The sequence below is a fragment of the Leucoraja erinacea genome, chromosome 10, assembly GCF_028641065.1.
Source record: "Leucoraja erinacea ecotype New England chromosome 10, Leri_hhj_1, whole genome shotgun sequence".
NCBI classification, from domain to species: Eukaryota; Metazoa; Chordata; class Chondrichthyes; order Rajiformes; family Rajidae; genus Leucoraja; species Leucoraja erinaceus.
In genome coordinates this window covers 28639942-28652566 of record NC_073386.1, presented here as the reverse complement: position 1 = coordinate 28652566, position 12625 = coordinate 28639942, and the positions used below count along the sequence as shown (strand labels likewise).

The window sequence follows — 12625 nt, the reverse complement described above, 5'->3', positions numbered from 1 at the left end:
AGCAAGAATTCAGCACCTTCAATGATAAGAGAGAGTGGGAATCCAAAATCCAAAATCCAAAACGAATGAATCCAAAAATGATAATAATTGGTTATCACTTATTCAGCATTACTGAATTCATAGCAGACAAACAAGAGTAGATAAGAACACCCCAGTAAAGTAAAATTCTTGTATTTTCAAAATTCCTATGTGAAATATTACACCACAATCCATGGGATTAAGAACCAATATCAGCAGAAATGGCTTTATCTCGAGAATGGTGAATCGGTAGTATTCTATTCTATGGAAAGGTGTAGAGCCCAAATTAATAAATACAGTATATTCAGCAAAGAGGTAGATGTTACATAATGCCAAGGGGATCAGGAATAAGACGAGGCAGCAGGGGTAAGATACTGATGTAGATGGTTAGTCATGAGCATGTGAAAGGGTGGAAAAGGCCCAAGCTCATGATTCGGGCTAATTTCTGCTCCCAGTTTTGATTTTTCTATGTTACTCTATTTGTATGTTTATGACTGCGACTACTTTAATAAATCACATCATGTTGATATAACAAATATTGTGGCAGGCACCCAGATTTAGAATTCAACAAGGCCCTGAGGTTTGACTAAAGTTGGTCAAATACAAATAGACGAGTGGCCCTCAGTGACCATGTCTGCCTTTAATTTACTGAACCGGTGAAGTATATCATTAAAGTAAATGAAGCTGGTTTATGATTTTGTATTTGTCTGCATTGGGAACAATAGACAATTTTCACTGAGACCTTAAATATCTACAACCTTGTGTTCTTTTCTCAGCTTGCAGAATAAATTGGGACATGATTAAGTTAATCATGTTGGTTGGCAACCTTTCCTAACTACAGTGAACGACTAATTGGTGGGTTAGAACGCGGACTATTCTCACTGTTCTTTCATGATGTTGAAAATGAAGATATTTGAAGAAGTAACTGAGAAGGTTGACGAAGGCAAGTCTATAGAATTTATCAATATGGACGTCAACAAGGTTTTTGATAAGGTTCCACATGGAGGTACGCTCTGGAAGACATGGCATTCAGGGAGAGCTGACTGCCTGGATACAGACAACCAGCTTCTGCAGTTCTCTGTTACTACATTTTGACTCCTCCACTGCAAGATATCCGCAAGGAACGTAACGTCCACTTTGAGGAGGTTCTCCTCCAGTCTGAAGAAGCATCCTGACCTGAAATGTAGCCTAACCATGTTCTGCAGGGATGCTGCCTGACCTGCTGAGTTACTCTGTGATCTTCTGTGTAAACCAGCATCTACGCTTCCTTTTTTTCTATAACTGCCTGGATGTAGAATAGACGTCAATAAAAGGAGCTGAGAGTAGTGGCGGAAGTTTGGTTTTCCAACTGTAGGCCTGTGACTAGCAATGTGCCTCAGTGATCAGTGCTGGGTCCATTGTTATTTGTAGTTTATATTAATGATTTAGATGAAAATGTACAAGACATGATGAGTACGTTTGAAGATGACACAAAAGTAGGTGATATTATAGACAGTGGTTATCAAAAACTGCAGCAGGATCTTGATCAGCTGGCCAAATGCACTGAGCAAATGATGATGGAATTATATGTAGGTAAGTGTGAGGTGCTAGATTTTTGCAAAGTGAACCATAGGCTGGACCTTCACAGTGAATGATAGGGTTCTGGGGAGTGTTGTGCATCAGAGGGATCTAGTAGTGCAAGAAAACAGTTCCTCGCAAGTAGAACCACAGATTGATAGGGTGGTCAAAAAGAGCTTTAAATACGTTAGACTTCATCAGTCCGGATATTGAGTATAGAGGTTGCAATGTTATGTTACAACTTTGCAACAGGTTGGTGAGGCCACATTTGAAGTATCATGTTTCATTTTGGTCACCCTGCTTTAGGAAGGTTATTATTAAGGTGGAAGTAGGGGAATCAAGGAGACTTAGGTTTAAGAGTGGCGGCTTTTTCACTCAGAGGTTGGTGGATTTATGGAATGAGCTGCTGGAGGGTGGAGTTAAGGGAAGTACAATAACAACATTTAAGACACTTGGGCGGGTACTTGGTTAGGAGAGACTTATGGGGGGATGGGCTAATGCGGTACATGAGATTAATTTAGATGGGGTATTTTAGTCAGCATGGATTCGGTGGGCTGAATGGTCTGTTTCCGTGCTGTGTGATTCCATGACTTTATGATGGTCAATTTTCCGTCTCCACAATAGACAGCAGGTGGCGCATTTGACACTCGCCTATTAATGTAACCAGGCTCCCTGAATGAATTGACACGGCGATTGGAAAATTACGACCAGAACCTTGAATTTGGAGGCGAGATTGCAGCAGATTTGTCGTGTTTGTGTTCCAAGCCGCAGAGCGTGGTCTGCAGCAACAAAGAGAAGCAAGAAGCAGAAAATGACCAGGATTCTCAAACAACGGGGAGTCCCTGCTGCATGTGACAATGGAAAGAGATCGCGGTGTCGTTGGAATAGTGCCACCTAAACTTGGCGAAATAGATCCAGGTAAAATGTTTTTGATTCCTTAATAATGCAAATCAAAATTACTTTAGCAGAGAATGTAAACGCATTTCGTTCTAAAAATAATAAACGCTGATGCGAGGGCTGTTGTTCCCAGTTTTAGGAATGACCTTTGCTCCTTTGATGTGATCGAACACCGGAACAGTTCGTGAAAATCTGCCCAGAATCACACCCAGATCTGATTCCACATTAACTAGTTAAATGAAAAGACCAGGATTAGTGTGGTTTCCGGTATGGTTTAAAGGTCGCTGAGTTCAACAGGTCCACATTTAATAGATTAAGAAATAAAAAATAAATTCAAATAAACATGGAAATTAACATTGTATCACGTTCCCAATAAATTAAATCATATTTTAAGAACATTTAATTGAACACTAAGGGTTCCTTGCTTGCAAGTATTGAAGGAAGGGCTGGTCTGTGGATATATCATTAGATACGGGGAGATTACAGCTAATGTTGTTCACTGCACTGTCCTAATCCTTAATCTTTGTTTAGTAGATCTCCATTCCTTTAATAGGGCGTGTGTTGGCTCTATTAAGTTTAAATCAACTTGTATGTGATTCAATGTGTTTATTGGAACGCTTTGATCACGAGATAACCATTTAGAAAGTACGAACTGTTTGGCATTTGAAGGCCGTGTGGCATGTGGAACTGGCAGCTGCTTGACTATGTTGACTACCGTCTTACAGGAAAACCATGGAGAGAAAGTCGTCGCGGCACCTGTTGCGGAGTAGCAGTACGTCGAGACGACGATTAAAGCGCTGAGCTGCCCATTTGTGCTCAGCCCATACCCTCCCTCTCTTACATTCTGAAATCCGGGGCCTACCGGGCTATTTTTACTTGCAACAAATGTTTTTGCTTGAAACAGTGAATTTGAACATTTTTTCCCCTCAAGAGTAATCAGCGATGAAATGAAGCTAGTCGTTTTAACAAATCATTCAAAATTGTACACATTCTAAATTCAATAAACGCATGGAATATATCTGCTCAATTATGATTTATAAGCCTGATACCCTTACACAGCTGAAAGTACAAGCAATAAGTGTATCTTGAATATAGTCAGCATGTGTAGCTAACGATCAGAACTAATTCGCCAGTCAAATAAAAGAATGAGTAGTCTGAATACAGAGCACGTTGCCTTAATTGTGGATTATTTTGGATAACAAGATATATTTGAATGATGCACATCCATTAATAAACAACCGCAGATATTAAGCAACCATTAGTAGCTACTTGCTGGAGTAACACAGCGGGAGTTTACTGGGGAGACTGCCTGGCCCACTGAGTTACTCTAGCATTTTATGTCGATCTTCGGTATCTACGGCATCTGCAGTTCCTTCCTACACATTAGTAACTCCTTACAATACAATAACTCGGGTGTGTGGTGGATAAATTGTGACTATATCCAATATCTAATAAAGTTTGTAACTATGTTTTTTTCCCTCTCACGTTGTTTATTTTTAGTTTGGTTTAGTTTAGTTTAGAGATACAGCGTGGAAACAGGCCCTTCGGCTCAGCGGGTCCGCGCCGACCAGCGATCCCCGCTAACACTACCCACAAGGGACAATTTTTACATTTACAAAAAAAAAACAACCTACAAACCTGTACGTCTTTGGAGTGCGGGAGGAAACCGATGATCTCGGAGAAAACCAACGCAGGCCATGGGGAGAACGTACAAACTACCTACACACAGCACCCGCAGTCGGGATCGACCCGGGTTTCCGGCACTGCATTCGCTTGTAAGGCAGCAACTCTACCGCTGCGCCACCGTGACCGCACAATCAAGACGAAGGAGAGCACCAAAAATCAGCAGGTTCGGTATTCGTGGTGGCAAAGGAAATAGTTATTCCCTTTCGTGTTTAGTGTTCAAAGCGGCGTCGGGAATTTGGTCAGATAAAAAGAGTGCTTACGTGACATTATAAAATCTACCATCAAGATTTGGATGAGGGAAGGATTCAAAGACTCATAATAACAGTTATAGATAGCTGTTCTAAATACACGCTTCAAAGTGACCTTTATAATTAAAATATTTGAAATTGGGTATTATTTTTTTAATTACTTTTGGAATGAAGAAAATTAAAATAATGATTTATATATTTCTATCTGCGGTTAATTATTGTGCGGGTAATATGTGTCTCACAAGTAATCCACACAAGCAAATCTGTGTTTGCGCGATTCAATCGATGGATGGGTTCTCAAGAGGAAGCACCCGGCGAAGCACAGCTTACTAATGTTTCTCCCTATCTCCCCCTCTCTCTGCCTTCCCCAAAATATAATCCTAAAGTTAATGTATTTTGTGAGAACTCGCAAGAACAGTTGCGATGAAAAGTTCGAAGTGAACGGATAATGTCCTCTGGGTCTCTTTCTCGTTTCGTGCTCTTTCGCATTGAAGTTACTATCCTGCTCCTATTGTCTCCTGCTGCTCTGGGGCTCGGCAGGTTTGAAGTGATCATAGAATGTGATCATAGAATCTCAGATACAGTACACATATAAGTTTTTCGGCCCACTGCGTCCGTGCAGACTCATTTCTACTCACCTTTCTCTACTGTCAAACCGAGTTACCACGGGTACCGGCTTCGATCCACGAATTATTATGTATTTGTTAATACATGACTAATACACATTTTCTTCTGTTAATAGGGCGAATAATTTGACGAAAGAACCAGCGTATACATTAGAAACAAGGAACTGCAGATGCTGGGTCACAAAAAGATGTCACATAGCGGTGTAGTAACTCAGCGGGCCAGGCAGCATCCATTGCGGACAATCAATCTGAAGAATGGTGTCGGCCCAAAACGACACCTATCCGTGTTCTCCAGGGATGCTGCCTGCCCGCTGAGTTACTAGAGGATTTTGTGTCTTATTTTTGGCGTAAACATGAGTTGAGGACACATTACTGGAGCTACTTTCTAATGTCAAGAGCATCGTTTAATAAATTCTCCAGTGAGTGAAAGGTGTGTTGTCGGATTGTCTGTGTAGGTTGAAAAAAAAATGCAAGCATCTTTTACCACATAGCACTCATTCCGAGGGCAAGGGAGGAGCTTTTAAACGTTTTGACGGCTTGACTCAACAAATATGCCTGATGAGTCACGACCACCCAGATGCTGAATAGGACGTCACAATGTGAAAGGAGGAATGGTCGTGGGACAATGTGGGAAGGAACTGCAGATGCTGGTTCAAACCGAAGATAGACACAAAATGCTGGAGTAACTCAGCGAGACTTGGCAGCATCTCTGGATAGAAGAAAAGAACGTCACCCATTCCTTCGCCCCATAGATGCTGCCTGTCCACCTGAGTTACTCCAGCATTTTGTGTCTATCAATGGTCATGGCACAAGTGCGTTGTGGAAAGCGTGATATTAACACACCCAGAGTTTAAAAAAAAGATACAAGCGCAGAAATTGTAGATCTTAAAATGTTAATGTTAAAGTGACCACGGGTTTCGGGCTGAGTTGTGGGTAAAGCAGCAAAGGGCGGAGCTGGTGGTTGCTGGCGCATTGTAGGGGGCGTTCAGACATCCCAGTGCGTCTCGCCGCTGACCCTGTCCGCTCTCGCTTTAAGAAGAGCCCGCAGCTGATCACCCAGCTCCCCCTTACGTCACAGCCACGTGACGCCCCCTGTCGGATAAATGTCTATTGGCAGCAGATTGAGGAGCAGAAAAGGCTTCCGCAGTCTGCCTCGGCTCTGCCAACTTTACTTCTTTTTTCACATTTATATATATATAAAGAAACTTTGCACCCAGCGTCAACCGGTCGGGCAACGATCTACGAGTCCGCGTGCACCAGTCCGCATCAGGGAGCGGCGAGAACAAAACTGGGACGAGTCTGCAAAGTGGATCTGCAAAGTTGTCGATGAGGATAAAAGAGAAGGAGGGACCCCCTTAGCAAGGAGTGCGGGCTCTCTGGTACCGACTTCTGCTCCCCTTGGCCATTCTGAGCCGCTCCACTAGGGGGTCTGAGAGACTGGAGCGTTGCTACCGACAGAGAGATTGAAGACACTGGGCCAATCACTTCAACAATGACTCTAGGTGCCGACATGTCTGATCACTCACTGCTCTCCGAGGATACGGATATAGATGTGGTCGGTGATATGAACGGCAAGGAAGGGAAATATGGTCACTTTCATTCTGACAACGATTCAGATGAAAACTTAACCAGAAACGTGTCGGAGAACGTTGAATCGCCGGACATGTCCGGCGTGTCTGACCCAAGTACAAACAGGGCAAATGACAAACCGTGTAAGAGTACCCTGGTCAAACCTCCTTATTCTTACATCGCTCTGATCACTATGGCCATTCTCCAGAGTCCCAAGAAGAGGCTGACACTGAGTGAAATCTGCGAGTTTATCAGTAATCGTTTCCCTTACTACAGGGAAAAGTTTCCCGCCTGGCAGAACTCCATCCGACACAATCTGTCTCTCAACGACTGCTTTGTGAAAATACCTCGGGAGCCCGGGAATCCCGGCAAGGGCAACTACTGGACCCTCGACCCAGATTCTGCAGATATGTTTGACAACGGCAGCTTTCTTCGGAGGAGGAAACGGTTCAAAAGGCAGCAACCGTCCGAGATCTTGAGAGATCACGGCAGTTTCATGCCAAGTTTTGGATATGGACCTTATGGCTGCGGTTACGGCATCCAGCTACAAAATTTCCACCACCCCCATCACCATGCCTCACCGAGCACCTTCCCATTCCAGCCTCCACACTGTACGGTACCATCTCCAGCGTCAATGTTCCCGACTTCAGCCATCCCTTCGCTTTTACACAGCAACGACCTAACCAGGAAATCCTTCTACCCGCAGCTGAGTCCCACTCTACCAAACCTGCAAGGATTGAAAGCAGACCCCAGCCAGTCCAGGCCTTCCTTCTCTATAGACAACATCATTGGGGCTGCTCCGTCAAATGGCCCCGGGTCACCTTACTCAGCTCCGCCTGGAAGCCAAGCCCAGGTCCTGGCAATGTTGACTCCGGCACTCACGCAGTCCCAGAACCCTCTAAACTTAACGCACGAGAATGTTCTACAGTCTGGACAGACCTTTTCAAGTAAACTCACAAATCTTAACACCTGTCACTATTAAATTTCTCGTCCCGTGTAAGGTAGGAATTATACCTTTTGAATATTTGGAACCACAAAAGTATGCTTCTGCTGTGGAAGACAAGATATATTTATCGTATGTATATATGTAAAGATACCTGGGGAATATTGAATTATCATTGTCATACTTCCTAGTGCTGTCTGTACTGAATGTCATATGATCCACTATGCTGTGTGAGCACTGTTGAAGGACGATTAGGGACCCTCAGGATTGTTGAAATAATTTTGATGTAAAATTCGCGAATTAGGATGAAACCGATGAATGGGGAATTAAACGAATCGTCTAATATTTTTGTTGCCTTTAATCCCTAACTGTCTGGTTTTATGGGTTTTTGGGTAATTATTTGTATATAGGTATAGGAAAGATGTACAACTTTCACACTTCCTGCCTGCTGTCTCGTTGGTTGTACATCGATTTATTTTACGAGGAAAATCTGTGAACAATACAGTGCTATATGTTTAAAATACCCACCAGGTCGTTTGGTGTAAATTAATAAATGTTTTTAACACTGAAAACATGCCTTCCCATCTATTTGTGCATAATATTTGCTCTTAAAACTTAAAACGTATTTATTGTAACTATTTGCAGCCTATTATCTGTAACAATGCCACATGACTAAAACATGTCGGTAATGCCATTCTGTTACTCTTTTACATATATTCTTCCAAATCAAATGCGATCACATTCGGGTAATATTTCATTCTAACAAAGTTAATGTATCCTGGTTTATTCGAATATTACATATTTTTTGTCATGTAAATAGCACTGTTATGGTTAACAGCGTCTGGTGAAAATTCAGGCCTCAATTTAGTTCTATGGGGTTTTGGTATTGTAAAAACCAGAGAGCGAATTGTGCAAAAGGTAAAGATTTAGAGAAAAAAAAACTTCAATTGATTACACTGGTATTTGCTCGATTTTTAAATCCTATATTCCAATTTAGAAGTGAAACCAAACGAACAAACAGGGTGTCCACTGATAATGGAGTGTTCCGGTTATTTTCTTCTTGCCAGTTTGTTGAATCAGATGTGCTGAACACGTCTCAGAAAATATTTGTGCAGAGCAGCAAATGGTTGGAACGTTTTTTTTTAAGTAAATGAGCCATAGAGCGCAAGTGAAAAGTTTCATACATTTTGTAAAACACTTTATTCTCTCCAAACACTAAGTTTAATTGGAAATAGCCTTCATCAATTCACCTGTGCGTTGATTATTATGCTCTTCGAAGCTGGAAATAGTTTTGATGTCTTACTGGTACTTGTTAATCTGACGGTATTGTTTGGAACAGCTTCTTCCCAGCTCCTCATAAATGGTTTTGTTGGTAGCTCTCCCCTTGGATGCAATTTTCTGGACACCGCTAATTTGCAGAAGCGTTGTATCTGCTGAAATCCACATCAAGGCCGTCTAGTTTGTTTATGTTGCTGATAATGCTTCGTCCTGAATAAATGACTCCCAGTGAGCGGTCTCAGGCCCAGCTCACACATTCGCTTTTGAAAAGCGATCTTCTCTCAGACAGTTGGTTGTCTTTTATCTTTGTGTTTCTTCGCCTGTACAAAGGTTGTTTAAGACTCGAAGATCCGCTCCACGGGATAAAATAGACGGGCAATGAATCTATTTTAAAGCTTTGCCAACTACCATGTTTTACTTAGCATAGTAAAACTCTTTCATTTGCTGGAGCTGCGTACTAGTTGCTATTTTACTGCATGGAGGTTTTCTGACACGCTCATTACCCGAAGCTAGACCTTTTTGAAGCATTTGATGATGGTAAAATGTGGTTCAGTTCTCAAGATGTCAGTGGGACAGTCTTTAATTATTGGCGTAAACCTGTACATTGAGGCCGCATAATTTGGACTAATTGGCAAAGGAATGAAGACAGTCTACAAGGATCAACCACAGGATTAAAAGGACACGCCTAATGGAAATGCTCTGCCCGTCTGTTAGACCTGCCTAGGCCGGAATTCAAAATTGAAATCTAATTTATATATATTTTTTAATGGTTCATATTTATTTAGTTTTTCTGTTGTCATTGTCATCGTATTGTTTTTAAAAGGCAAATACAGGACACCAAAATAACAAAATAACCAAGTCAGTATAAAAAATAATTTTGGATTTTTTAATTAAAGCTTCCCTTTTGAGCGAAGAGTTTATTTAGGTGGTTCTGGTAGTGCAGATTTCCTTGTCAAAACAACGATCGATTGTACTTTTGCTGGATAGCGAAACTGACCTGACATGACATTTTATGGAGTGAAAATATAACGAAAACGATAACAATGGCACGGAACCGATTTTCCATTTTATTTCAGATTTCCAACATCTACACTATTTTATTTTTTTTATATTTGGAGCCAAAGCGATAGATAGTTTGCCTTATTCGAAGGTAGTTACTTAAAATAGACATCGACCGTTATGAAACTCTGTCGCCCCTCACATGTATTATACTGCGGTCTGTCTTCTTTTGTTTATATGTGAGTAGTGCCCACAAATAATCCGCATCAAGAGTTGTCATTATACATTTGCATAACAACTGGACTAATGCGGGCACATGGGATATTTGCGGTTTGCACAGCAAGAAATCTCACACTTGAACTGGGAGCTTTCATCTTCAGTGTAACTCTTTTAGGGCCATGTTAATATGGGATTATTTGCACCAACAGCAATAAATCCGCCTAGAACCACTACTTGTTTGTAATGGGTTATTTTAAGTCTCAAGATATTCAATGGGTCGCCACGGGAGCTGAATGTTGCACTGTTTTAACCCAACTAAATGCCAGTAAATGTACATATTATCATCTGCTTAATAGAATTTGGAGATTCATAACCTCGCCATTCTATTTTGAACTCGTTCTTTAAAAGGGAATCGATTCTTCAAATGAGTCGGCATTTAAAAAAAAATTATGAACAACTGATGTTATACTGATGCATAAAACAGCGGACGCGTATTCGAAGTGAATGGTGTGTTCAATTAGGTTGTCATTTAGTGAGGTTTACTGCCCACGCCAGGACAATGAGCAGAGACCAAACATATTAACCTACATCTTAGTGAGACCTATAATGCATACGTGTCAGCTTCTTCGATGCAGCGTTAAGTTTCGAATGCAGTTGAGAGTAACGATTAAATTTAAGGAATAGAATAACACTGTCTAAATTTGTTTTTAGACGGAATATTTTGGTCGAAATGTGAGGAAATGTCATCAGTGTTCTTTCCAATTCTGATCAATATTTTCTGGAGTTATTAGTAAACAGAACTGTGTTTGGAGATGTTAACCATCTTTAAAAATAAAATTAATGTCAAATTAAATTTCGTGAATATGTTTATTGCATACAAAATCAAAATAAAGTGTCCCACGTTCATAGTTATCTAAATAAAATGTACAACATGAAAATGGATACCAAATGTATAATGTGGATTAATTAACAACCTACTAATAGACGGTTTTCATGAAATAGCATTACTCTGATATTACTGTGTGTAATCATATCGCCATCATTACTATCACCAAGCCATAACACCTAACCATTTAGAGTACAGCGATAAGTCATACAGGCGCTGACGTTTTGCATCCACATATCTCGGAATAGCGTTAACATTGCAGCAAGAAAACACTTTTTTAAAAAATATATGGTTTATTTTGATTGAATGTGAGTTTGCTTTTCATTACAATAAATCGAAGGATGGGGCAGGGAATCCTTCCGACAGACGTTGCTTGCCAAATAGTTTGGATCTTGTTCATCCGTAAAAATTGCCAATATTCTTAAGAATTGCAAATCATGTTAATTGATAGGGAGCAAAAGTACTGATCAGTGATCGGTCTCAAAACCGCGTGCAGTACTACAAGAAAGGATAAAATTGCATTATTTAAACTTCATTGTTAAATATTTGGCAAACAAATCCCACAGCGAGGTAGTTGCGTTGGATTTAGGTGACAATTAACTTCCCATAACCCGATAAAACATAAAAATCAGTAATTCTGCAACAGGTGTCGAGTTTACTCCAAACAAGATGGCTTTCTTTAATCCTGAGATTGCTGGTGTCGTCTCTGCGAATTGAAAACAGATCGCATGGTGTCGATTCCTGCTCAGATGAACAGAGTGGTCCAAGTACGCCGATTGTTGTTGGGTTAGAGCTTGTGGTGCGTAAACGCAGTTACTCTAATGGGTTATATGTCATTGGATCCTCGCAATGAATGTCAGCAAAAGAGTAGGGTGGTTAAAGGAAAAGAGAAAGTGTGTCGAGGAGAAAGTTATCCTGAGAAAAACGAGCAGAGCATCAGTCAGTTGGGAAGTGTTTCAATCGTCTATCTATATTTTTTAATGTTTGTGCTTATTTTTTATTTTAGTGTTTAAAATAATATAACCCGATTGTTGATTAGTACGGAGTGGAATATTGTGGGATATCCATTGGCTGAATAATTTATTATTATTACCATGGCAAAAGTCATTATCTGTTTTCTCTGATGATTCTTTCCACGTATAAACCTGCGATCGGAAAATGAAAATTGTCAGCATTGGAGATGCTAACTTTCATGCAAATAAGATGATATTATGATTTTCAGAAGAACCAAAGCGCATCTTGTCAAAATATCTTGAAGTCCTTTTGTTTACAAATCAGGGTAGTCTCAATATCAAGTATTTATGTTAGGAAGTAGTGATCCATCTCACAAATGTGCTAATATTCAAGCGCTTCAGAATTCCAATTCACACTATTGCTTCCAACCCCACGGGCTTTAATTTTTCTTCAATAAATTGATGGTGCATGTCAAGGCATGCAAGGAATCCAACCAGGTTGTTTTTAAATATGTTTTCAACTTGTTTAACTAAGAGACACCTGCCCAAGTTTGCTAATCACATAGAATGGGCATTGACCTGACATACCTCAGAAATGCGGTGCTGCATTTTTTTTTACCTTTCCGACAGACGTTGCTTGCCAAATAGTTTGGATCTTGTTCATCTGTAAAATGGCCAATATTCTTAAGAATGGCAAATCATTCTATTATCACATGATGCCGCCACAATAATTTGTGCTGTAATAT

General features: G+C 40.6%; 1 protein-coding gene across 1 annotated transcript; it reads left to right on the top strand.

Moving 5' to 3' along the window:
* The first annotated feature begins 6106 nt into the window (after positions 1-6106).
* Positions 6107-8116, top strand: foxd2 (forkhead box D2). Its single transcript, XM_055641818.1, has one exon. The coding sequence runs from the start codon at positions 6525-6527 to the stop codon at positions 7581-7583; it is 1059 nt and encodes a 352-aa protein (XP_055497793.1). The 5' UTR covers positions 6107-6524; the 3' UTR covers positions 7584-8116.
* The last annotated feature ends 4509 nt before the right edge of the window (positions 8117-12625 follow it).